The sequence below is a fragment of the Parus major genome, chromosome 7 (genome assembly GCF_001522545.3).
Source record: "Parus major isolate Abel chromosome 7, Parus_major1.1, whole genome shotgun sequence".
In the NCBI taxonomy this organism is placed as follows: Eukaryota; Metazoa; Chordata; class Aves; order Passeriformes; family Paridae; genus Parus; species Parus major.
In genome coordinates this window covers 3,146,628-3,171,174 of record NC_031776.1, presented here as the reverse complement: position 1 = coordinate 3,171,174, position 24,547 = coordinate 3,146,628, and the positions used below count along the sequence as shown (strand labels likewise).

Genomic DNA, 24,547 nt, shown 5'->3' with positions numbered 1-24,547 from the left:
ATAAGACTTAAGACTTCCAGTGGGAAGATGCATCACCTGGGTAACAAGCAGTGAAGTCCTTGGGAGGATGGTAAACCAAGAAAAAGGAACAGTTTTTGAAAGCTTTTAAACTAAGAAAAAGGAGCAGTTTCTGCAAGCTTTTGTATTGCTTGTCCTTTAACTGGTGTTTTCTGACATTGTGGTGTCTCAATTCTTGCCTCTCTTGCTAAGTACAGACTAGGAAAGAATACAGCACTTTTTCTCTGGTCTTCTGGGCTAAGGGTAGTGGCTTTTCCTTTTGCAGCAGCTACATGGAGTTAATTTTTTTCTTAGCTTGTAGTAGCAGTGTATTAGCTGCTTTGTGGTCACAGTTGCCTTGAACAGTATATTAACCAAACTTAATTTCAAAGAGGAGCAGAACATCAAGTGCAAAGCCTCTAATTATCAGGAACCAATGATCATTAGTCCTTATAAGCTGTATAAATACTTGTGTTCATAAAACTGGAGTTTAGAGAGAACACTGCTCTTTACCCACTTGTAAAATAAAAAGTTACTATGTGGTGCCTCTCCTGTCTTTTGGCACTATTTATTCTGTCTGTGACGCAGAAATGCTCTCAAATTTAGAACAGGTAGAGCCAACACAATTGGTCTGTCCAATGCTCATTATAATTTTCAAGGGCAACACCAGCCAGAGACATGGAGGCTGTAGTTCTTGGCAAGAGCAGCATCAGTCTGGATAGAATAACTCTTCTGTTATACATTATGGTGTACAGAGTGACCTATATACATTACCATTCCAGGTCTGCAGTGGGAACCTGCACTCCTCAGAGACGTGTCCTGGGTTCACGTTGTACTGATGTCTTTGCTGTATTATTGACAAAATGCTTGATGGTTGAGTCCTAAATTATTCTTTAAGTGCAGTCAAAACTCTTCATACTTCTATTTTCTCTTATATTGTTGGGTTTTGAGCAGGTTATTGTCTCTTTCATTCCTGTGAAAGAGCTGTGCAATATTGAAGCCAGAAATCAGACTGAATTTTAGAATTTTACTAAAGAAAGCAATCTTTTGCATTTGGTAATTAAGTAGTGTAACTTCTATTCCACCCAATGCTCATTGTTCTTCAATAAAATGCTTAGGAGAACGACCATCAGCAGAACTGCTGATGTGTTGGAAAACAGACATTTTTGTTTTCATAAGATCTTCACTCAAACCCTTTTTAAGAGATTTAGTGTATCATACATCTAATCTATTTAAATTCCTATAAGTGAAGCAGAGCCTTCTATATTTAATGTTCTTCTTACAGAGTAGAGACAAAATACATTTTGTTACTTCAGTTTAACTCTGAAAGCCAAGCCTCTAGCATTTTAGTGTTACTTTTCCTCATTAAAACAAAAGTATCCAAGCAGAAAAAAACTAACTCTCCTCATCCTCCCTTCCTTTTTAATTTTTTTTTATTTCATCTGGATTAGATTTATTAGGTTTAAATATTTTAAGAATCATATGAGCACCAACACAGGGGCAAGGAAAAAATGAGGAGTGCCCAGCAGAAAGTAGAGTAGAAAGTTAATTGGTTTAAGCTGTCATAGGATTGTATTTATTAAAAATCCTACTCTGTTTTTTTGAAGCACCCTGTTCTATTACATTTAAAGCTCAGCAGGGTTACTGTGGCTTTACAAATGTGACCTTTATAAAGATGACCTGGCATTACAGGTACTATTACACTGTAGTTACACTGTGTTTGGCAATCCTGACATTTTTAGATGAAATTTCTGTTAAAGTAGCAGAGTCTCTCTTTTTGAGACTGTGTTTGTTCTAATAAATTCCTTAAATCTCCTTCCTTTATCAAATGTTTGGCATACAACATTACAGCAGGAAAAAAAAAGTAATTATTTTCTAAAGTTGGGAAGGTGATTGTGCTTTCACAGCACGGCAAATGTGCTGATGCTTCTCAAGAACAGACATTTCATTGGATACAACATTTGTGTCCTTTGGAAACCTGTGTGCATGTCCCTCCCTTCCCTGTAGAAACATTTATGGGAACTCTGTAAAATAAACACATGCAAAACATAGGGATATATAATTTCCCACTCCCTCTTACCTACCTGCAATGCTCTGTGCCTGTAAAGCCTGCAGCTGACAAACTTTCCTCCTAAGCTTTTTGCCATTTCAGAGCCTGTGTTAGAAGTATCCTTGATGCGATTCTTGGGATAACTCTTAGCCAAATTCTGCATGTTACTCTGTTGTTGTACAAGCAGCTGCCAGATGGCAATACAGAGAAAATACATTTAACGTCAGTCACCTCACTGGAAGCCAGATGGCACAGCAGAAGTTGGAACAAGATGTTTGCCAACTCGTTCTGGCTTCCAGCTGTGGTCCTGTGCTCCACCATGACCGTGTGGACAATGGCCTCTTGACTGTCATCGTGATACTGCTGTTAGAGAGCTCCTGGCCACGCTTTGTGCTCATTCAGAAAGCTGAATTGCTGACATTGCCTCGTCCTTCCTACCCAAAAGCTGTGCTGAAGAACAATTAGAAATGGGTGTATGAAAGTCAGTGGGGCAGATTATTCTTTGTTGGCTGCTTGTCTGCTGTGATGAAGTGCATATACTGAATATTTTGGATGTGTTCCTGCAGGGGAGGGAAAGTCACTGAAGGTAGCTCATGTGGTTGTTCTGGTTTTTTAACTCAACTTGTCAAAATTGAAGTCAGTTTGATTTTTGAACTCAGCAGGAGGGGATATTATGCTCTGAATGCGAGGAGACTCTCTCAGTCTTTCAGGTGGTGGTATAAAGGGAAGAAATGGCCCTTAGGGACTGGGAGCACAGGCAACGCTTCTGGAGCATTCCAGTTTGTGCAGTTTTCATAGGTGATCTGTTTTAAATCCTCTACCTTGTCTGGCCCACCTATCTGCATGATAGATCTGGAGGAGGTACACACCTCAGTCTTTGCTCTGTGAGAAAAGCAAACAGCCTGCCTAATGAAATGCTCAAGCTACAGCAGATGCTGCTCCCATGTCTTTCTCATGAGGAGTTACGGGATACAGTAACAGCAATGGTTGCTGCCATTTGGGAGATGATAATCATTTATAACCCAGACTGTTATGAGGCTATAAACCAGGGTGAATTGGGTGCTTGGAATTCAGCTTAGCAATAATCAAATACAAAGTATTTATGGCAGGTGGCTGTGAACGAGGTAGGGAGAAACTAGTTGGCTTGTTATGCCTTTTGAAGGAAAATGCCAGTATGATGAGGCCATTTATATAGTCACAGTGGGATGACATAAAGAGTTTAGAAGTTGCCAAGCAAACAGTTTCCAAACAAAGCTTTAAATCTTTGGGAAATAACAAGCTTTGACCAACCAACTTTTATTTAAAAGTAATCAAATAAACTCTATGTGTCCTTTACAATACTGGCAAATGTCCATGTATGATAGAATTGGCTATTTTTTTGCTTCAATTTTTTTTCATAAAAAGTGCACTGACTATTTCTGACTTCTGAAAATCGGAGCCATAGGATGTACTGAACTAGCTGGTGTCTGAATGGAGAATATAACTTTTAAAAAAGAACCCTATGGTTCTTAAAATCCTTCTGGATACTTGAAAATCACTTGGATTTGCTAAAAAATTTACTCTTTGCTTTTAGTTATGACTTATTTTTGGCTAATTCTCTGCATTATTTGGTATAACCTAGATCTACTCTCTTCATATGGTTCTGTCTCAGCATAGATAACCAAATCCATTACCCATTGACATTGATATTTAGCAATTCCTTAAATAAACCAAGAAGACTGAGATCCTTTTGTCCTAGATCACTAGTAATTCTTCTCTAATAATAATCTTCCCCAAAGCAGCTTTCTGAGCCCTTTTTAAGCATCCATCACTCTTCTTCAGTTGTGGATACTATACATTTGCATGTTCTAGTGAGACAGAGAAGTCCTGTGAATAATTTGTAGGGACAAGTTAGGCCTGCAGGGAGAGAGAACTCAGAGAAGGGTATTGCTTAGCATTTTGTTTGTTCAACTCTTTGTGTAAAGGCTAACAGCAAATATTCCTGAGATAATTGAGTGGCATTAACTTAGATTAATCAGCTGTGCTTGCCTGTATGACAAAGTTACACTTTGTGGTGGATTTGGAAATTTCCCTAAGAGAATGATGCCTTCAGCTGTAGCTATCCCAACTTTTGTAGTGTTATCACCTTGTGAATCTGCAGTTTAGGAGTACTGACTGGTGAAAATTGTGTTTCATGATGCCACTTCTGCTTATTCTTCTTTTGAGATGCTCTGCTGGAGTTCAGGATGCCTCTGGTGGGTTCAGTATGATGAAAGAGCATTGTTCCGGTAACATCAGTTTAATCTGAAGGGGAGAAAACCCCAACCATCAAAGTTAAAGAAAGGTATGTCAGCATTTCCCCCTCTACCTCTTCAAACCAGCTGAGTTCAAGCTCTGACATGTATTAAACTCAACAACAGTGTTGGAGAGAATTTGAGGGAATACAACAGTTTTTGTCATCTTTGCAGTGTTGTGACAATCTTGTGCCAAAACACTGTTCTTTTATTACAATTTGGAGACTTTGACAGTGCCAAAGTACTTGTCATTTCTCAAGAATGTGTCTGCCATGGGAGAGGAATGGCAATCCTTTGTGACAATCTCTGCACGGTGTCAAAACAATAGTTTCAAAGACAGCAGGTCCTCTTGCAGAATTGTATCTTGTCAGGCTAAATTCTTAACTGAATTATATAATTCAGTTTTTTCCACTTACTATCTTCTCTAATCTTCAGGCTATATTTAATTTGTTCATTTGTTTGTTTGTTTTTGGTTTTGGTTTTTTTGTTAACCCTGCATGCAAAACTGGTGCCTCTCCTTTCAACCTAACCATTAGCAATTTTTTTGTTACTTTTTTTTCCCCTCCCAGATACTTTGGACACTTATTTCTGTTACTTTGTGTTAATTCAAGCACTGATTCTGAGTTCTTGTTGCATATAAAACCCCTTAACTCGGTGGAAATTTAGGACTGGTACCTCTAAGCTTAGCTTAAAATAGGAAAAAGTAGCAGAATTTTTTTCTGTCCAATCCTGCAACTTTATTTGAAACTCCTAGGAGCCATGACGTGTGTTCTCCACAAATATATGTTGTTCTCCACAAATACAGGTTGCTCTCCCAAATTTTTTTTTCCTGGGAAAACTGCTTTCAAAAGTGAATATAGAATCACAGGAGAGTTTAGGTTCTGAAGGGACTTAAGTAATCAGTCCCACAGGACTTAGCTCAGCTTCCAGCTACAAAAATATTCCATCTGGAGAAGAAATTAGTCCTTTCTTATGAGTTTGAAGCGTTTTTTCCCCTCATTTCCTGCTGTTTTTCCTTCCACTTCAGGAAGGGCAGTGTGTATTTAGAGGAGGGCCCGCAGGTGCCCGCCCTGAGGGGACGCCCTGGAACCCTCGGGGGACTCACCGCCCTTACACCCCGCTCCTAAATGGGCCAGGAGCTTCGCCTGGACACACGCTGAATTACATTAAACTGAACTGAATTAAACTAAATTCATTTAAATCAAATTAAACCCGGGTCCCTTCCCGCCGTGGTGCGGGTGCCTCTCCTCGCGAGAGGTCGCCCCCGGCAACGCCGCGGCCATGGCGGAGGAGGCGGCGGTCTCTGAGGCGGCGGCCTCTGAGGCGGCGTTCAGGCTGCAGAGTATCCTTCTTCCTCCCCAGTCTTTCCCCCTCCATCCTCCTCCTCCTGCTCCTCTCGGGGTGCCGGTTCCCCGCCTCAGGGACCCGTCTCCTCAGCGTTCCCGCCTCAGCCGGGGCGGGCCCGGCACCTGCTGGAGGGGGGCGCGGCTGGGGTGAGGGCAGCGTTGAGATTTGGGGGGAAAGTCAAAATCCTCCCGGTTGGTTGGTTCTTTTAGTGGGTTGTTGTTACTGGAGAGTGAAAAGCGGCTGAAGCCTGTCCAGAAAAGGGAACTGGGGAAGGGGCTGGAGTCCCAAGAGAAGCTGAGGGGAGCTGGGAAAGGGGCTCAGCCTGGAACAAAGGAGGCTCAGGGGGCCCTGAGCAGGAGGGGACAGCCAGGGAGGTTCCGGCTCTGCTCACAGGGAACAAGAGATGGGACAAGGGGAGATGGCCTCAATCCATGCCAGGGAACGTTTAGATACCAGGAAAAAATTCTTCCTTTAACGGGTGGCCGGGCGTTGGAATGGGCTGCCCAGGGAAGAGGTGGCCACACCTGGAAGTGTTAAAAAGCCCTGTGTGTATATGGCACTCGAGGACGCTGTTCAGCGGTGAACATGGACGTGGTGCTGTGTTAGCAGTTTGGTCTTAGAGTTCTTTTTCAACTTAAGCAGTTGTATGAATACGTGGGGTTTTGGCCCTGCAGTGGAGTCTTGCTCACTGTAAGGTGGTGTTTGGTGTCCTGGCTGAAGGTCGGGGTTCCTGAATGCCCCTTGGAAAAGTGGGGGAATTGAATCCTCCAGTGCTGGTGGGGCAGCCTCAGCAGGAATTAAAATCCTGGCATGAAGGGCTCTTGTTGCCTCTCCTGTGTTAGCTATTGAGCAGTAAACGCAAAATACCTACGGGGGAGGGACAAGTTTTGTTATAAAGGCTCCCCGTCCCAATGTGCTGCTGGAAAAAGGTGCTCCTTTAATTTCCCACTGCAGAATAGCTGCTGGGATATTCATGGTTTGAGTAGGAGGGTTGTGATACATAACCTAGGCATAACTTTGCTGTGGCTTTTAGAGCAAAAACACCCCACCCAATTCTTTCCACATTTTAGTTGTAGCAGATTATGTTGGATGTTTATAGCTTTTAATTTTGTAAATTTTGGTCACATGACTCAAATTCTGCTTTTATCTCTAGTCCAGATGAGCCTGTTCTCTTTTCTAGCTGTGAGCTGCAAATCAAGAAGCTCTAATGCTTTTAGAAGCTAAACATGATACTTTAATGTCATAGACCCTACCATACCTTAGTTTTTCCAGCCTTGCTAGAATTAAGTTGTAAGCCAATATAAAGCAAATTTTAAAAAGTGGAAGAGTGTCCTTTTGGAGCTCATGCCTCAATTTCTACCTTAGTGAGTCTTCACAGCTGTTTTCAGCATGATGTGCTTGAAAAAGCACTTCCTCAGCAGATTTAAAACTGTGAAGAAATATAGTAGTTTTTTTAAATTAATTTCTCTGTTTTTACTGTGCACCTAGCTATGATTTTTGGAAGGGAAAAAAAAAAAAAAAGGAGGAAAACCCCAGGATTTTTAAAGTAATATTTTAGTTTGCCAAGCTGTTTGCAATGACACATTAGTTTAGACCATAGTGGATCATAAGGACAGTCAGGTCAATAGAAAATTGAGGAAAAAAATCCCCAGTTTTCAAAAGTTTATTACTTGTCAGGGTGTTATGGTGTTCAGCTGTTAGCCTTCCAGATGGATACAATTTATCTGAGTTTTTCTGGTGCTGTAATGCTGTCTTGAATGCAGATGACACTTTTACCTATGTTTTATACTTTAACATAGATACTGTTGCTGTGAAAACTGACAAAAGGCCTGTTTTCAGGAGAATCATTCAGATTTAGGCAACTTGGTAGAAAGCTGGAAGATCATGTTGGGTTTTTTTCCTTTTTCTTTATGTGTGCAGTACTGAATTGCCAGCTTTTTTTTTCTTTGGAAGTTAATTCCTGGTTTATTTACATGGGTCACTTGTAGGCTAACTGATTTCCTAGGGAAACTGTCAACAGCATCTGCTAAAAACATTTCATCATTCTTTCATGGGCTATGAGGCTAGTGGATGAAAAGATGTTTATTTGGCTTTTATTTTAGAGTATTCATAGTTATATTTAATCAAAAGTTTGACTCTAAAGCATTTCAAGGAACTGTAGATAATTTCCAAATGAATTTTTGAGTTTTGAAAGTTCTTTATCTTTTTATTGTAACTGTCTTGTTATTATTAAGGCATTTGCATCAGCTCTTTTAAGTGGCACTTAAACCCTGATGTTCAGGGTTTGACCTCAGGTGTTCCTGTTTGAACTCACACATTGAATTTGCTAAAAACTAGTATTTTCTGAGAGCTTCTTCTGCTTAGAAGGCTGTGGAAATCCTGGTGCAAAAACACCCCTCTCAAAGCTGAGAGCACAACTGAGCTGTTGTTTTATTTTGGAATAGTGCTTGGCTTCTGAGATTGCCTGATGAGTCAATTTTTAATGGTGTTCAAACCTGCTGTAAAAACTCAAATTCTCTTTCTGTACATGGAACTGGGCTTGCTCATCTTGAGGCTGAAGACAACCTTGAATTTTTAAAGTCTTGTGTAGAAAAGAACAAGGGTGGAGGTGGTGATAGAAGAAAAATATCATAAAATAACCATCTATAAATCTGCTAAGTTGGGACTCCTCACATGCTCCAGCTGTTTCAGACTTAACTAAACCTGCAGAAATTACCATAACAGAAGACTTTGAAGATGATGAGCAGCAAGAAGAGGTAACTTATTAAATTGATAATCTTCCAATATATTTTGGTAGAGTATTCGTGTTTCATTCTTTTTACTTCATCAGTCACATAGACATCCTGGGAGAAATGACACCAATCTCCTTATATAAAGGGATGATAGAGGGCATATCTATTTTTCAAGAGAAGATTCAGTGTTAGTTGAATTGTTGTGTATTACTTTTATTTGAACAATAAATACTTTTTTAAAGGTATAAGAATTTCTATTTAGATAAAGCATCTATTTAGATATTTCAGCTTATTTATAAAAAAAATATTTCAATAATAGGATTTCTATTTAAATATGGCAAAATGGTATTTTAAAAAGGAGGGGATTATTTTCAGCAGTTGTAATGGGAGTGGGAGCAGTTGTATTGTTAAAGAAAGATATATAAAATGCGCTGATACCAGACTTCACATAATTTCATTTAGGTTTCAACAGATGATGAGTTCAGTCTTCAGGAAGATGATGAGGATCTGTCCAAAGCTTTGCAGACTATTCAAGAGCAGACTGAAGATGCCCAAATTTTAGTAAGAGTTTTCTAAACATTCTTAGTCTCTCTAATTCAGTTGGCATTAGTGGATTGAAATTTACACACAATAATTTATACTAATTGTGAAATATTTGTGTGGGAGAGATTGTCTCTTACGTACAAGCTTATAGGAGTAAATGTATGCCATAGTGGAAAAGACAACTTATGTTTCCTGGGTTTCATCTTCCTTTAATTTGTGTTCATTTTGTGTTCTGTAAACAAGCTGATATTTCAAATACATGTAGCAAACCTTTAGGTAGACTATTTAAAATATATTAATATTGTTGTAATGTGTCAGGATTTTAGAATTTGTTCTTTATCTGAGTAGATTAAATGAGAATGTGATCCCTGGCACAGGAGAGAAACTGCATCTGCTTAACACCCACAAAAGGTTGCACTTGAATACTTTGCTAGTAGAGATTGTTCATATATTGAAAATAAAGAATGGACTGTTATAGTATATCGAATCAAAATATTAATGAAATTATCAATCATTCCACACCATTAGTTTTAACATTCCTTATATTTACAGTTTGATTTCAAAGCAGTTGTGTAATAATTCAGAGTTAGACAACGGGATTGTTGTATTGCCTTTTTTGCAGTAGGATTTACCTGAATTTACTTGTTTTTAACAATCTAATGGAAAAATGATTTTCCATGCTGTGTTTCCAATATCACCACTATCTTGTAGCCTCATCAGAAGGCTACAATCATAGTCTTTGTTTTGCAGAAGTAAATGATTAATAGTGAAAAGATGAAATTAAGTGAATGATACTTAAAATGGAGGGAAAATGTGTGTTTCCTCTGCACTTGTGCTTATCAACAGATCAGTTTTGTACTTTAGATCAAACTCTGGCTGGAAACTGACAATAACAGAGTTTTATATGTATTAAACCTGATGCCTGAAAATGAAGGGAATATGCCTGAAAATGAAGGGGAAGATTGCAGCAGTGCTCGAGATGGCAAATGCTTAATGCTAAGGAAGTAGTGGAAATTCTTCATGTTCCTTAGGGATAGCTGAGGTTATGGTTGTTTTACTGTTTGAAGTTAAAATAGAAGGTGAAAAAAGGGATAGTATTTTTAACCTATTGATCTTTTGACAGTGCTGTATTTAAATAATCTTTTACCTCTTCATTGATTTGTTGAACTTGGAGTGGTAGAAAACAGTATGCTAGGGTCTATCCCAGTTAATCAAACTGAAGAAACTGTTACCTTTCCTTAAAACCAGCAGATAATTTATGCTCAAACTCAAATTCTCTTTGATTTTAAGCTTATGCTAAGAGTTGTCTGTCCTCTTCCTGCTTGATTTGTTACTTGGAGGCTTCATTTTTTCCCTAATTTTGAAACTGAAGTAATGTTTTCAGCCTTTGGACAGAAAGATATGAATAGAGAAATGTTCTAATACACTTGCTAGTTCCCTGACAGCTTTCATAATGATTTACTGTATATTTTGTGAGGCTCACTGACTCAACTGTTTGATATTAACTCCCTGGTAACCCAGGTTAGAAGCACTCTTTCCTGTGAATTAATATGGAATCAACATCCAAACTCTGAGCTAGGAAGCAAAGTAGAAGGCTGTCTTCTTCACATGATAAATAACTGGCCTTTTTTTTGTTAATAGCTTGTAATCTTGGCTAAAATAAATTAACTTATGTAATAACCATAACCTGGATGATAGTTTTAAGTGATTGTGTGTATTTGCTACTTAACTTGCTGTTTACTTGTGTATGTAACCCCATATTAAAGTGCAATGCTACGTGCACAGATCAGTGATCATCCAGAAATATTAAAAATTTGGTATTTTCCAATTGCAGATACTAAAACTATCCAGAGTTTCTAAACTGAGTAACGTCATTTGCCCTTATGCACATCCCTACTTCTTTTTTTCTGGTTTTCCTTTTTTTTTTTTATTTGAGACATTTTTAAGTAATATAAATAATTTTTCAACACAAACAAAAAATATTCTACATACAAAAGAAAACATTCAGCTGATAGGGACTGTAGGAAAAGGATGCAAAACTTCTGGAAAGTTCCACAGAAATGAAAGCTGGCTGAAAAACTTTCTTCATTAGTTAGCTGTTAGACTTTCCTTCCAGGGTTTTTGTCCCCTTAATATCTTCAGTGATAATGAGAAGTTACATTGACATTCACTAATGTTGCAATTTATGTATGCTTGATTTTCAGTTTGTTTGAACATGTTAAAATCCTTGAATTCCCTTTTTATATTCTTCTTAAATTTAGTGAGTTTTTTGAGAACATCTTACCTTGTTTTCCAGAGAAGTTATTAATTCATTAGGTGTTATTATTTCTTCAGTGAAGAGAAATTCTTGCAGGACAGAAATTCATAGAAGTGGTTTGGAAGTTCCTAAAATTAAGCTCTTAGATATTAATTTATTTTACTGGCCATATTTGCAATCTTTACACCCACAATTTTTAAAAACATTTTAATTAGCAAAAAGAAATACTTAAAAAAGCAAATAACTAATTTATTTTGACCCCATGGTCAGACTCTTAATAAGATGGTTTTATCCATACAACTGCTATAGAATATAGCAGATATTTTGCTGTTTGCATCATGTTAATTGATTGTATTTTCCTCATTTACAAACAAGCAAATAAATGCCACAAAATTCTTGTTGTGCTATTCTCTTGGTAGTCAGCCATGGTTCCAATGAAACTGAAGCAAGTGGTTGGCCTTATGTCACTCCCAAAATCTGGGAATGAGCTTCAGTTCTGGTTTCCTGAGGCCCCGTTGCAATTCTGTGCCTGTTAGACTGAATTCATTTCTCCCTGCTTGAGCTTTGGTTCCTCAAATGATGCTCAGCGCTGGTGTGTTGCTAATAAATTCTCTTCTGCATGGATGAAATGAATTCCTATCGAATTTCCATTTATTAAAGGAATCAAGCTGTGTCACTTCTTCCAAAGCCTGGCTTTACAGATGTGTTTGGAAAATTACGAGCAGCAATATTAGACATTTGCCTCACTTGGAGTAAAGAAAGAAGCAAGCCAAGGGATGCAGCTGCATGTCTGCCCATGTACTCTTTGGTTCTTGTATTACCACAGATAGAAAATAGACCTGCCTGATGTACTGGAGCTCTAGTAATGAAAATATGCTAAATATTACATTGCACTTGGCATATTGTATTAGTCATAAGGCAGTGTTACATGGCATTCATCAGATATGTACAATCCTTTCTGGTTATATTAGGTAAGTTGGTTGGATTGAAGACAACATTTTCTGTGTTATACAAAATGGCCAAGAGGTTTTTCCAGTGTTTTTATTTTATCGAGAGAAATGCTTTTATCTCCAGGTAATTTATGCACTCACGGTGAGAGAGCTGCCACTAAGGGCATGAATAAGCCATAAATGAATGGAGTTATCAGAAATCCCTGGTCTTACAGATTCTATTATAAATGGGTGGAGGAAAAGATTTGCAGTCACAGCCTTTAGCATACCTTGATAAATCTCTCTGTGGGTTTTTTTTTTTCAGTTTTGTGGTATTTTTTATAATCTCTCACCAAGATGCATGTGCAGTGCAGTAGTTTGTCATGCATTGTTGAGCAGGTCCATCGTGGCACTGTGCCCACGTGGAGTTCCCACAAGCCAGGACCCTCATATTTAGGTACGTCAAGTCACTGCAATTCATTTGATATCTGATTGAAATAAGGCCACCCCTTTGGCTGCCAAGTTGTGGCAGTCTCTCTCATCTCATTGTCTTTAAATGCTTTTTGTAGGGGAGTAGTCTCAGACTGGGTCATATTTTTCTTTTTTCCCATACCTCCTTGCATGTTGAATTCTCCCTGGGAGATCTGAAGCTGAGTGGGCTGAATGGGGTTGGGTGAAGGGAAGAGATTTGCATTGCATCAGAAAGCTGTGAAAGGGATTTTTTTCCTTTTTCTCTCAAGTAGAACTGCTCTGTTCTGTGTTGATTCTGCCTTTGGCAGTGTGCTTGCCTTGCCCCATGAGCTGACCTTCTCTGCAGAGCTGTGTGTCTGGGTGGCACTGGGGGAGCTGCACATGAAGCCCTGCTGCACCATCTGCCTTCTGCTAACACTTGTAGCACTGCTGCCTGGCAGCTTCCTCCAGGGCTCCTTGAGAGGCAAGGAACACTTGATCTTTGTGAGAATTATTCCCAAGGCATCAGGTGATGGAATTGAGGTTCTGTCTGTCCCTCCATTACATGCACCGTTACAAAAAGCATACAAGCCATTCTACTGGCACCTAGGACTGCTACATCCTGCATTAGATAAGGACTGATTTTTACTCTGGTCAGTGACAAAAGATCATCCATCAGTTTTAATACTATCAAGGCTCTAGCAGGTGATGTCAGGTTTGGAATACCTGCTTAAATAAAGGGGGGGTTTGAGTTATTTTTTATAACCTTTCACAAACCTTGCCATTAGAAGGATCACTGATTACACTTCTGATCTGTAAAGACCAGGGGAACATTCAGATGTACTCCAGTAGATCTGTGACTTTAGATGACTTCAGAAATAGAAAGTATGATCATGACATTTCTCTTGTAAGTTTTAACAGTTATCAAAATTTAATTTCAGGCTTTACAGTCGGTTCTGACTCCTGAGAAATCAATATCAGAAATACCTCAAGCAATGGATGACTTCTTCTGCAATTTCCTGGTCAGATTGGGAATGTCTAGAACCCTTGACTGCTTCCAGGCTGAATGGTAAAATAATTTAAGTAACCATGTTGCTTTGGGAATTAGATGGTCAGATTCAAATGTTTTTGGTATTTCAGGATATTTTTTCAGAAAACTCACCTGGGTACAAGTCATTCTTAAATATGTAGTGTTTTAACAAATAAATGTATAGCTGGTGAGAATGAGGAACCCTTGTGTGGGTAGAATAATCAGAATATTTATTAATCGGTAATTTTTTGGTACAGCAGTTAACAAATATGGGGTTTTTTTTATTTTTAAGGTTTAATTTATACAGTAATCAGAAGAATATTAAACTCTTGAGCTGTTGCTATCTTCTTTGTAGGTTGCAGGGATTTTGTCCATAGTTTATGTACAAGTTTAAAGGTGCAACTTTGTTTAAATACACCACTCTCTTCATACATCCTGCAGGATGTATACTTTTTTTTACTGTTGCTTAAAAATCATGTGTTAGGAGTGCTGCAAAGCTTTGGAGGAGAGCTGAATTACTTTGGAGCAAAAGATGATACTTGTCATAAAGTTCTGTTGTTAAAATACATGAAGCTGCAGACTTGCTTTGAATCAGCAGGTTATGTTGGAGAAATCCTGAAAAGTGGAAATACCTCTCTGATTAACCTTGTTCTCAGTTTCAAACATGAGAAGTTCAGAGGGTTTCTTTCAGTGAAGTCCCTTCAAATTGTGTAATTTGAAAATTAGAAAAAGTCAGAAACATCTTATTTTTTTCATACAAAAGCATTGAAGCTTTTAAATTTTCTTAGAAGTATTCTCAGGTGTGGAACCTGTGCTGTCATTTGCAAGGCTCTGGTCTTATCAATCAAGTGTTGGCTTTGGAATTAATAATGATCTGCTTTTTGATAGCATAACAATGGACTTAAATGATTCCTTGGAGAAAGTTCACTATACTTCTGTATTCTTTCTCAACAAAAGAACTGATATGAATATAACTAAGTTTGAAGTGTACTAGTTCTTATGCTAAAAGATAATTAATGCTAGACAGATACAAACAGTGACCTTGTTATGAAGCTACTGCTTTCTTTGAAGCACATAGAGTCTGACTTTATATCAGTGGCAAAATTCAAATTGCTTTTTAACAGAAAGTGCAGGATTTAACAGGCCCTATCTTGTAAATTCTTAGCTGTACATATATTTTTTCTATATAAATAATACTTTTAATTTCAGTAGCTTTACAAATGAGCTCAGCATGTCAGTATCTAATCTCACTGTATAGAGACTTTCTGCATTAATACCTTATTTCAAAACGTTTCATGTTGGTTTGAAATGGATAATTTACAATATTAATGAAAGTGAGAGCAGATTAGTGTACTCGGGTTCCTCATTATGTATTGGGACGACACTCTTGCTCTCATGCTGTGGTGATCAAGTACTAATGGAATTTAAAATGAGAAATTAATTAACGTAGAGAAAATTTATCAAAAGACTGGCTTTGAAATTATTGTCTGTTTGAGATCTAAAGGTCACTTAAATTGGACCAAATTGTCTGTGTTTATTTTGGAGTTTGGGAAAACACTGTTACTCTATCCAGCTCTATAAAATGCCATGATTTGATTAAGGTTTATTTTATACCAAAACTTTTATTTTTCAGTGAAGTAATGAATAATTTTATAACAGCTGTAGTGATTTTTTTCTTTAATTATGTAGGCTGTTTTGCACATAAACGTTTTATTCCCATTATACTTTAAGGAACTTTACAGTTAAATTATTTTTTGAATATCTAATTTTCCATTAAATTTTCTGTTTATTGGTTATGCAAGACTTGATAGCACTTTTGTTGTTTATTGAAGATACTGGATTGACAGCTTTTAAGTATGAAGCACAGAGGCTGATCAGCTGTGAATTCCTGCATCTGCCAGTCTCTCTCTCCTAATCCCAAAAGCCCAGGTCATCCTGAGCTATCAGTTTATGGCAGAGCCTCTCTGCAGCTTGTTTCCTTTGAAATCCAGTTTCTAGGACTTATAATGTAAAGTATATAGCAATAATGTATTATTTTCAGTCAGTCTGCACTGAGCTTTGATGACAAAACCATAGTTAACCATCTGTTCCTTAGGTTTCAAGATTCTTGGTTAATTTTTAATAGTGATTTAAGAATTATAACTCAGTAGTTCTGAGAAGCTTAGTAAAATACCTGTGTGTGCATGGAACTAAGTTAATTTCCATGTGCAATGAAAGAAGTGAGAGGAGCAGCTATTTGGCAGTCAGCTCGGTATGGAGGAGGTCTGTGAGATTTACAGGACCAAGGTGATGAAAGATAATGAGATTTCTCAGTGCTGTTTGTTGTGTGGTTTTCTATTTCTGCTACATGCACAAAACCATTCACTTTCAGTACTGTTCTTAGACAAGGGTGTAGTGAATTTATTGGTATTAATTGTGTTTCATGAAAATTGTCTTTCTGAATTTTTAGCTCTGCTGGAGTTGAGGTTCATCAATTATCCATGTTTGATAAGTCTTCATGCAGATACTTGGTGGTTTTCATGAAGTGTAGTGAGGGCATTCAGTGGAGAAATACTTCCAGCAAGTAAAGGAGTACCCAGAGTTGTGAATTTCTGCCATGAGGCTGCCCTTATTTGCAATATTTATGATAGGAATTGTACCTGTGCATCAGTCACTGTTTGGAGGAAAGAAAATAAAGCCCTAAGCTTCTTTCTTACTGTTAGAGCCTGTTCCTACAGTAATTTACTTAAGAAAATGATTTGATGATAGAATGAATTTTACTGTGGACATATTCAGATGAATTTTTCAAAAGCCTTTCATCTATTGGTGGTGAATGTGACAGCTTAATTCAGAGGATAAGCATTCCAAGAAGTATCCTGAGAATGCAAATACATATCTGACTGCAGGAAGTCATTTGGGCAGAGATACTAACATTCCCCTTAAATTTTTTGGAGGATGTTAATTAAAGGCTGCTTTTTTTCAGAAATGCTTTTTGTTTCAGCAGCATGATTATTGATGAATGATATTGGTGGTTACTGTCTTTAGATTTCAGATCTGCTTCTTATATCCAGGTGTAGGAGACAGTGTTTAATATCATTTTTATTTCTATTTACTTCTGTTCTTTTCATACTTCCTTATTACTTGGAAACAAAAAAATGCACAGATTCAATATATTTTTTACCTGAAAGGCAAAAAATATTCATGTTGCTCCCTCTAGTGAGCTCCCACCCAGAATATTTTCCTGGCAGGGTTGTTGTGGGGTTATGGTGTTTATCTGATTTAAGTTAGTTACAGCTCCATGCAGCCTCTGGTGAACTGATGTCATGGCTGAGGTCTCACTCTTCTGTGTGTGCTGTATTCTTATGTTTTACTGACATGAATTACCAGAAGATGGATAGCCCTAAAATCAGATGCTGAATGAGTAGATGTTATTGCTGGAGCTGTAGAAATTCCTAGGGTGCAACCCAGCATTCCAGGCTGCTTTAGATACTTTTACTTAAAATCCAGCTCAGTTTGTGGAAGTATTTAACTAAAGCAACTGTCAGCCTGCTATATCACAGAATCAAGTGTTCTCAGGGACTTGTAAAATAGGTAAATATTGGTAAATATAATTAAATAAGGTAAGGGAAAATAAACAGGAAGGAATAAAGGAATTTCCCTATGTGGGCTCTTATTCCTTGTTGAAAATTATTCATTCATCCTTATTATCTACACCTTATTTGAGTCCTCAAAAAAAACCCAACCAAAAGCAAACACAAAACCCCCACCAAACAAACAAGCAAACAAAGCCACCCCCCAAAAAAACACCCCAAACTTGATGTATTGAACACGTGAGATAAAAAGGACTGTGAATATATACAAATGCTATTTGAACAAGAATATTTGTTTCTGCTTTTTAGTTAAGCTGTTTAGAAGAAAGGAAGAAAAGAATTGTTTAATGTGAAGTACTGTGTTATGTGTCTTGGCTATTATGAGCAATACACATTTTAGAATGAAAAGCAGTAGAATAGAACAGCGTGCTGGGGCAGTGAATTCACTGCTGTGAATTCTTAATGATCATAGAAATTTAAGATGGTAAATATTGCTGTGATTCTACTTTAGGTAAATGGTAGCATAAGAAGGAAAACATGAGTGAAGTGAGGAAATGGAAACATGGAATAAGTAAAATTAATCTGTTTCTTTTCTACCAGGTATGAACTGATTGAGAGAGGCGTGCTCACAGTCGGGGATGCTGGGCTGGTTCCAAACGTGTACACCCGCAACCAGCAACTCGAGACTGAGAATCAGAGCTTGAAGAAAGATCTGGAAAACTACAAACACTCTGTCACGTATGTTACTTGGTTTTATTGAAACTTTTACATATGGTAGGAGATGGCCAGATAAAGGAAATCCAAGTACTTAGGGAAAAATAGTATCTGTTTGTTATGCTGGCTACACAGACTTTTAATTCTAGTGACATTTATAATTAAAGTTCATGTTTATCTGCGTTCTGTTAGAAATGTAAATCTTAATTTCTTTTTATTGTATTTAGTAGTCCAAAAATAATTTTCAATATCCAGTAATCATAACAAATTACTACAGAGAATCATGAGAGCCTAATAGGTAGAACTAAAAAAATAAATTGCTATGTGCATTTTGCATTACAGTACTATAAATTACAGCTACCACAAACCTTCAGTGTAGGAAAAAAAATCACTATACATTTATTCTTCATTTTTTTAATCACAAAAAATCCATCTCTCTGGGCCTAGTTGTAATGGTGTGTCAGTGTAAATTACCATCATTGATTATGCTCATGTGTACATTGTAGAGTTTATCCTACAAGTCTGCAGTACTTCAGGCATGAGAGTTAAAATACTTAGCCTATAAAATGGAGAGATGTGGTAATGAACCCTGTGTCACAGGCCTTTTCTGGAGAAATGTGTGTTTGCACATGTGTGTGTTCATTGAGAATGTACTCTGAGGCCTAATGATGCACTCCCAATTTGCCAGTGTGTGGTTTCAAAACATGGAACTGTAAAGTTAATTCCATCTCTTTAATTTTTCTCAGGATTCCTCAAATTGTTTTTGTTTAAAGCAACAAAAAAATAAATCGAAGTTGTTCCTTTCTATGAAGAAAACCCCCAAACTATTCATATGTTAAATAATCATTGCTGCTGCTAATGGTAATTTAATTATTTTCTGATTGTAATGATTTATTACATTTTAAATTAATGAATTAATTGGCCACAGTCAAGTAGTTTAATAAACAGTGGCAAGTGAGATGTGTAGTTAAGTATAATGATGCACTGGGAGACAGACCACAGAGAAAGCATGTCCTTTTTTAATCTGCAGCTTCTTTGGACAATGGGTACTCAAAGATTGTGTCTCATATGAGTGGGGGAGGGTAAGAAGCAGTCATGCAGGGTAAAAGAAGGAAGGACAAAATGTGGCCCTCATGAAATTTATCCTTGACAGTAGTAATTTCAATGAGCTTTATTTTCTTTTTTTCCCCCCACCTTTTTTCTCTCTTCTTTCCCCTCTTCACCCCTTCTATGCAGCAGAACATGCTACAATAAAATAATGCTGTAACAAAATAATCTGAGTTGATTATGACTTGATAAGGGTTTTCCTGGGTTTCTTTTATTGCTACATGATTATTTAACAATATAAATCTCAAACTGATTACACTACGGTCTGAATGAGCTGGTTGTTTTATTTTTCCCGTAAGAATATACTCCATGGGGTGTCAGAAAAATTTTTACAGCAGCTGTCTGGTTAAAAAGCTGAAAGATGACATGATAATGTTCAACTTGGAGCAAGCAGGAGAGGGAAAGGAGTGCTGGTATATTGGGTTGCTACAGGTTCTCTGTTAGGTGAAATCCCAACACTCACAATCCACAAACTCTTTCAATCCACAAACTGAAACTGGGCCCTGCTTTTTCACATTCTGCTGTTTGTTGGAACCTAAAGCAGCAACACTCTGGTGGCAAACAAATGGATCATGTCACTGGTTTGGTGTTGCAGAGAGGGCACTGAGACTGAGGGCAGTTCTGTGTGACACAGATTCTGTGCCAGCACACCTTGTTCACTGTCCTTTCCTGTTGCACACTGCAGGTTTTCTGCAGGTGCCTTGTGAAAACACTGCTGAAACAAAACCCCCCCTTTGTCCACTTGCAGGGAGAGCTTTATTTCCAAAGGCTGTCAGCTATTACTGGAATGCAGTATAGGCAGGTGTAAAACTTGCTCTGTGCCAACAGTACTCTGCCAGTACTTCACTTTCCAGCCTTTTCATTTCAAATAACTTTCAAAGATCTCACTGATACTAATGTTAAAAGTTCAGCATTTGTGACATTCATTTCATATACATTGTTTGGAATAATCTATGAATAAAAGCAGTACTTCTTCTGAAATAATTGAAATGTGTGAAACTGAGCATTTCTGCTGTACATACCATGGGCTACAGTGTTCTTTTATGCCTTTTGAATAAACCCTGGTCATAATACTGTATCCTAAATTCATTTACTGTAGTGACTCTTAACAACATTTTTTCTTGTTCATACGTTCAGTAACTTGAATCACTGACTTTTCTGTGGTAAATATTCCAGCAGGAGCCAAAATTACTGGGAGGACAATGTGAATTTTCAGGTTTTCAGAGAGAATGACTCGGAAGGCAGAATGCCTGAGAGCATGAGAGAAATGCTGATTTGGCTGGTTAGAAACCAAGGATTTATGAGCAAGGGAAGCCCTGTATTTTGCTCTGTGGATTACTCAGAAAACATTGACTGAGAGCTATGGTGCTGTGAAATGTAATTGAGAAAAGCTTTTAATTACATTTGGTATTTCTGAGCTTGGTACTCTGGACGGCCATCTTGCAGAAAAGAGATGTTATTTGGGACTTGTGCAGTATGGGGGCCCAGGATAAATGACTGTAAACCAATTACCTCCCACTTTAATGTGGTTTAGCAATTGGTGGAAGACATTTAGTGTCTAGAAGCTAGCTATAATTGTATTTTGGGTATTTTAATACAGTATTTACATGATTGCATGCAAGCAGGGGGGCAAATTGAGTAGATTGCAGGCTGTTGGTTAGATTTCACTGTGGTGTTTCATTATTTAAAGAGAAAATTACAGTTAGCTTCATTTCCTCTGTATCGTGAGCATGTATTTTTTATAGCTTGTGCAATGTCTGAAGGCATCTTGATGTCTCTGCATGCATTAAAAGAAATAAATATCAGCATAATCCTTTTACTCCAAAACTAAGTATAGTTATGGCCTTAAGATTTAGATACATTACTAATCTTTATTTAAATTATTTCTAAAAATGACCATTATGTGGTGACAGAAAGCAAAACTAATTTTACATTGGTTTGCCATGTGACATTAGTTAAAGGGTACCTCAAATGTGCTCCCTTTTATCTCTAAGGCTGCATTTGAGCCCCAGCTGATTGCTAAGGAGTGCTGTTATCTGCTGAATATTTCCCTAATGGAAGCATGGGCTTTCCTCACAATATGTAGGAAATATTTGTAAATAATTGATAACTGATAATTGTTAATGAGACTAGTTAATTCTAATTCATCATCTTCAGTGGTGTCTGGTCACTTAATAGTCTGGTAACATTTTTCTGAACTGAAAATAGATTGCAATTTCATAGCCATGTTAAACTCTGCTTATCTGATGATATGAAATGATTTGAATGCCAGGTAATTTTGCGTTTTCCTATGGCCAAACCCTGTCTTTTGCCTATTTATTGAAACATGTGCAGTCAGACAAATGTTGTGTCATGGTAAGATTGTGTTGGTCACAGGGACTGTGAACTTTGATATTTAAAAGCTCTTTAAATATTTAGGAATTTCTTAGGTAGATGGAATTAAAGTTGTGTCAAGCTTTTGCCTGAGGTATGTATTTGAGTTCACAGCATCAGTTAGGAATTGTAACATTTGCAGGTACCTTTCTTTCCTTTTTGGAAGCCTCCTCACAAATACACACCCAACTTACAGCCAAAGCAATAGTAAGAATAGAAAGTAATCCTGGAAGTTGTATTTATTATCTTGGTTAGTGACATTAGCAACAAAATTCTCAGTCCAGTTCCTGTTTCTGTACCAAAATCTAACCATTCCTCCATATATTTTTCTACCTACATCATGGAAAAATAAGGTGCACACTTTTTGTGTTGTGCACTGTATTTAAATGCAGCTGTTTAATTACATGGTGCATTTAGCATCTTTGCTTCTAAGTGCCATGTAAACTAGATGGAGTTAAAGACTGAAAGTATATGTTTTCTAAAACTGTCTTTATTTAAATTAAAATCTTAGGGCTATGACTTGCAGCATCCTGGGGAATGTAGTCCCACATAAACTCAGTGGGATCAGGGCATGTAACGCCCCTGAAAATTCCTGCTTGGGTTTGCTGCACCCTGTCCTCTTTAGCTATTTTAACAGAAGTACTTGCTTGAGAGGAGTTTCAATGGAGAGACCTGCAGACTTTGACATATATCTTCCCTAAAAGAAATGGATATTGGCTTTGCTATAGCTGTAGCAACATCTTTTATGCTCAAAATGAGCCATCTGCTGAGCTCTGAAGGGGCAGGGGTTGCATTCAAGGTCTTTATGGCAAGTCAGATTTTGAGCATGGTGTCGTGAGGGAGTTGTTTCCCAGAATTATCCTGAGACCACTGATTCATTTACCTCTCAAATGTTTGTAGAAGCCTGAGCAGAATCATTAATGAGAGCTTTATATCTCCAGCTCGTGGTGTTTGTGCACACAGCAGGATGTGTGGAGCCCTGCCTGGCTCCATGGCATGAATTCACTGGGCTCTCCTTCAGGCCAGTGCTACAAGCACCAGTTCACATAAAAATGACTCAGTATGATACTTTGTAAAGGTAACAAATAGAGTCCTTGCATATACAGCAAATATAAATTATTTGTATTAATAAATGATTTATATTTTAAATTATTAAATATAATGCACTGGCAGTTATGGATCTTCTTCCTGGACCTCTGATTTTGTCATACTCTGTTTTCATTTTGGTTTTACCTAGTTCTTTAGCTCCTGATGCAGAGGAAATGAGCTTTATTTCTGCAAGAAGCAAATATCTAATTTCAGTGCAAGTTAATTTCAAGCTTCCTTTGCAATTAAACAATTCATCTACTAATCTTTCCTGCCAAACCCGTATCAGTAAAGGCAAGGAGAAAATGTACCAAATATATACAGAATATTTTCTTTTTAAGTTTAAGCAGAACATCTCAGGATGTCCCATGGCTGTGTGTAGAATGTGCTCAGAGAATAGCAGTTTATCAGTATGTTTACAGTTAATTTTGAAATGGAATCATTTTGCTGTCTGCTCTCACATCCAAGGAACATCTGGGGACAGGTTACAAATATGATTGAAGAGAGCCTAAAAAGTTTTTGGCCCAGCTTTTTCCAGAAGGCTCTCCAAATTAATTTGCAAGGCAACAATACAGATGTGATGTAAATATTTTTTAAAAAAATCAGTATTTTCAGTATATTATTACTATTATCAATACACTTTTACATAGAATTTTAAACAATAGGATTGGTTTTTGTATCTCCTCAAGCTTAGCATAAAGTTGACCTCAACTCTGAGATTTATAATGCCAGAATCCTTATGGATTCTGTCTGAAGGATCTGAGGGAAACAGAGGAGTAACCATGGTTTTGAACCTCAGCTGGCAGCAAAGAGACCTCAAAAGAACATATTATTCAGCACAGGTTGTACTACCAAGAACTTCCAGCTTAGATACAGTAGACATGTGCAGATCTGAAAATAATTCCATGTGTATTCAGCATACCTTGATGCAGTTCACAGGAGGAGACTAACACTGCTGCCTTGTGTAGAGGAATGAACTCCACAGCCTTGCATTTTCTTTTTTTTACACACAGTAAAACAGAAGAGGCTCTCCTAAAAATGCAGAAAGAACGAGACTTCCATCGAATGCATCATAAGCGAGTGGTCCAGGAGAAAAACAAGCTGATTTGTGAAATGAAAAGGTACAAAGGAATTTTAGTTGCTATACATGTAGCATTAATGTTTTGAATTGTTGCCTGATAATGAGATAACACTATGAAATCTGAAGTGAGTCTAGCTGCATTTAGTTGTGTCCTGGTAAACAGCAGCTCAGTGTGACCATCGTGCCACAAAGATCAAAGAATTTCCAATGATTTATTTCTGGTGGATTTTCTATGGTGCAATATGCATTAATGAATGCATGGTGTTTCTAATAGTTGGAAACAAAAAGGAGTTGTGTTGTTTTTTTTCCCAGATCTTTTGCCATAAATAGGTGGTGACTTCTGTTTAGAATGTTTGCCCATTTTAAGGGTAAATGCTATCACACCAAGTTCAGAACCTTTGCACTCCTGATTCTCATAGCTGGCATTTTCTGTCATCTTGAACTTGCAGTAAGAAGCTTGCTATGTTTCTTTGCTTACAAATAAGCCCAAACCAGTCCATTGCTACAGATTTATAGTGATTTAATCTCTAAATAGGAGCTGAGTTTAGGATCTCTTCTTTGCACATGTTTATGCCACCACTAGTTTTAAAATAACACTGGGGAGAGGCTTACATCTGCAGCCCCAGTGAATTCCTGAGTTTTGTTGGTATTGTTATCCATCAGTGCATGTAACAGCGGCTCTGTGTTCTACATCTCCACCCTTGGAAAGCACACTGCTAATGCAAGAGAGCAGTCTACACTGCTCTGTCCTCTGTGACTCAGCATTTTGCAGGATGCAGTGCTTCTGGAGCTGTTGGTGTCATATGTTTCTCGTTTCATGTGTAAATCTTTGTTTGTCTGAAGAATAAAACTGCTTAATTATTCACAGTGTAATGTGTAGTGAAGAAAGAAATCATGATCATATTAGGACTGGTTTGTCCAGATAAGGATCTTATTTGCTAGTCAGATAACAGCTGTAGTTCTTTTTCTTCCAGTGAAATACAATCCATCTGTAAGAAAACAAATTAGC

The 24,547-nt window shown here is 37.6% G+C and overlaps 1 protein-coding gene across 3 annotated transcripts in view; it reads left to right on the top strand.

Annotated features, from left to right (window-relative positions):
- The first annotated feature begins 5,601 nt into the window (after positions 1-5,601).
- SPAG16 (sperm associated antigen 16) overlaps positions 5,602-24,547 on the top strand; it is a 359,993-nt gene continuing 341,047 nt past the window's right edge. For all 3 annotated transcript variants that reach the window (XM_033516153.1, XM_015635568.3, XM_033516152.1), the window contains exons 1-6: positions 5,602-5,662; positions 8,377-8,423; positions 8,862-8,960; positions 13,520-13,647; positions 17,778-17,915; positions 23,471-23,578. In XM_033516153.1, coding sequence (XP_033372044.1) covers positions 5,602-5,662; positions 8,377-8,423; positions 8,862-8,960; positions 13,520-13,647; positions 17,778-17,915; positions 23,471-23,578 — 581 coding nt within the window. The remainder of the gene's footprint in view (positions 5,663-8,376; positions 8,424-8,861; positions 8,961-13,519; positions 13,648-17,777; positions 17,916-23,470; positions 23,579-24,547) is intronic.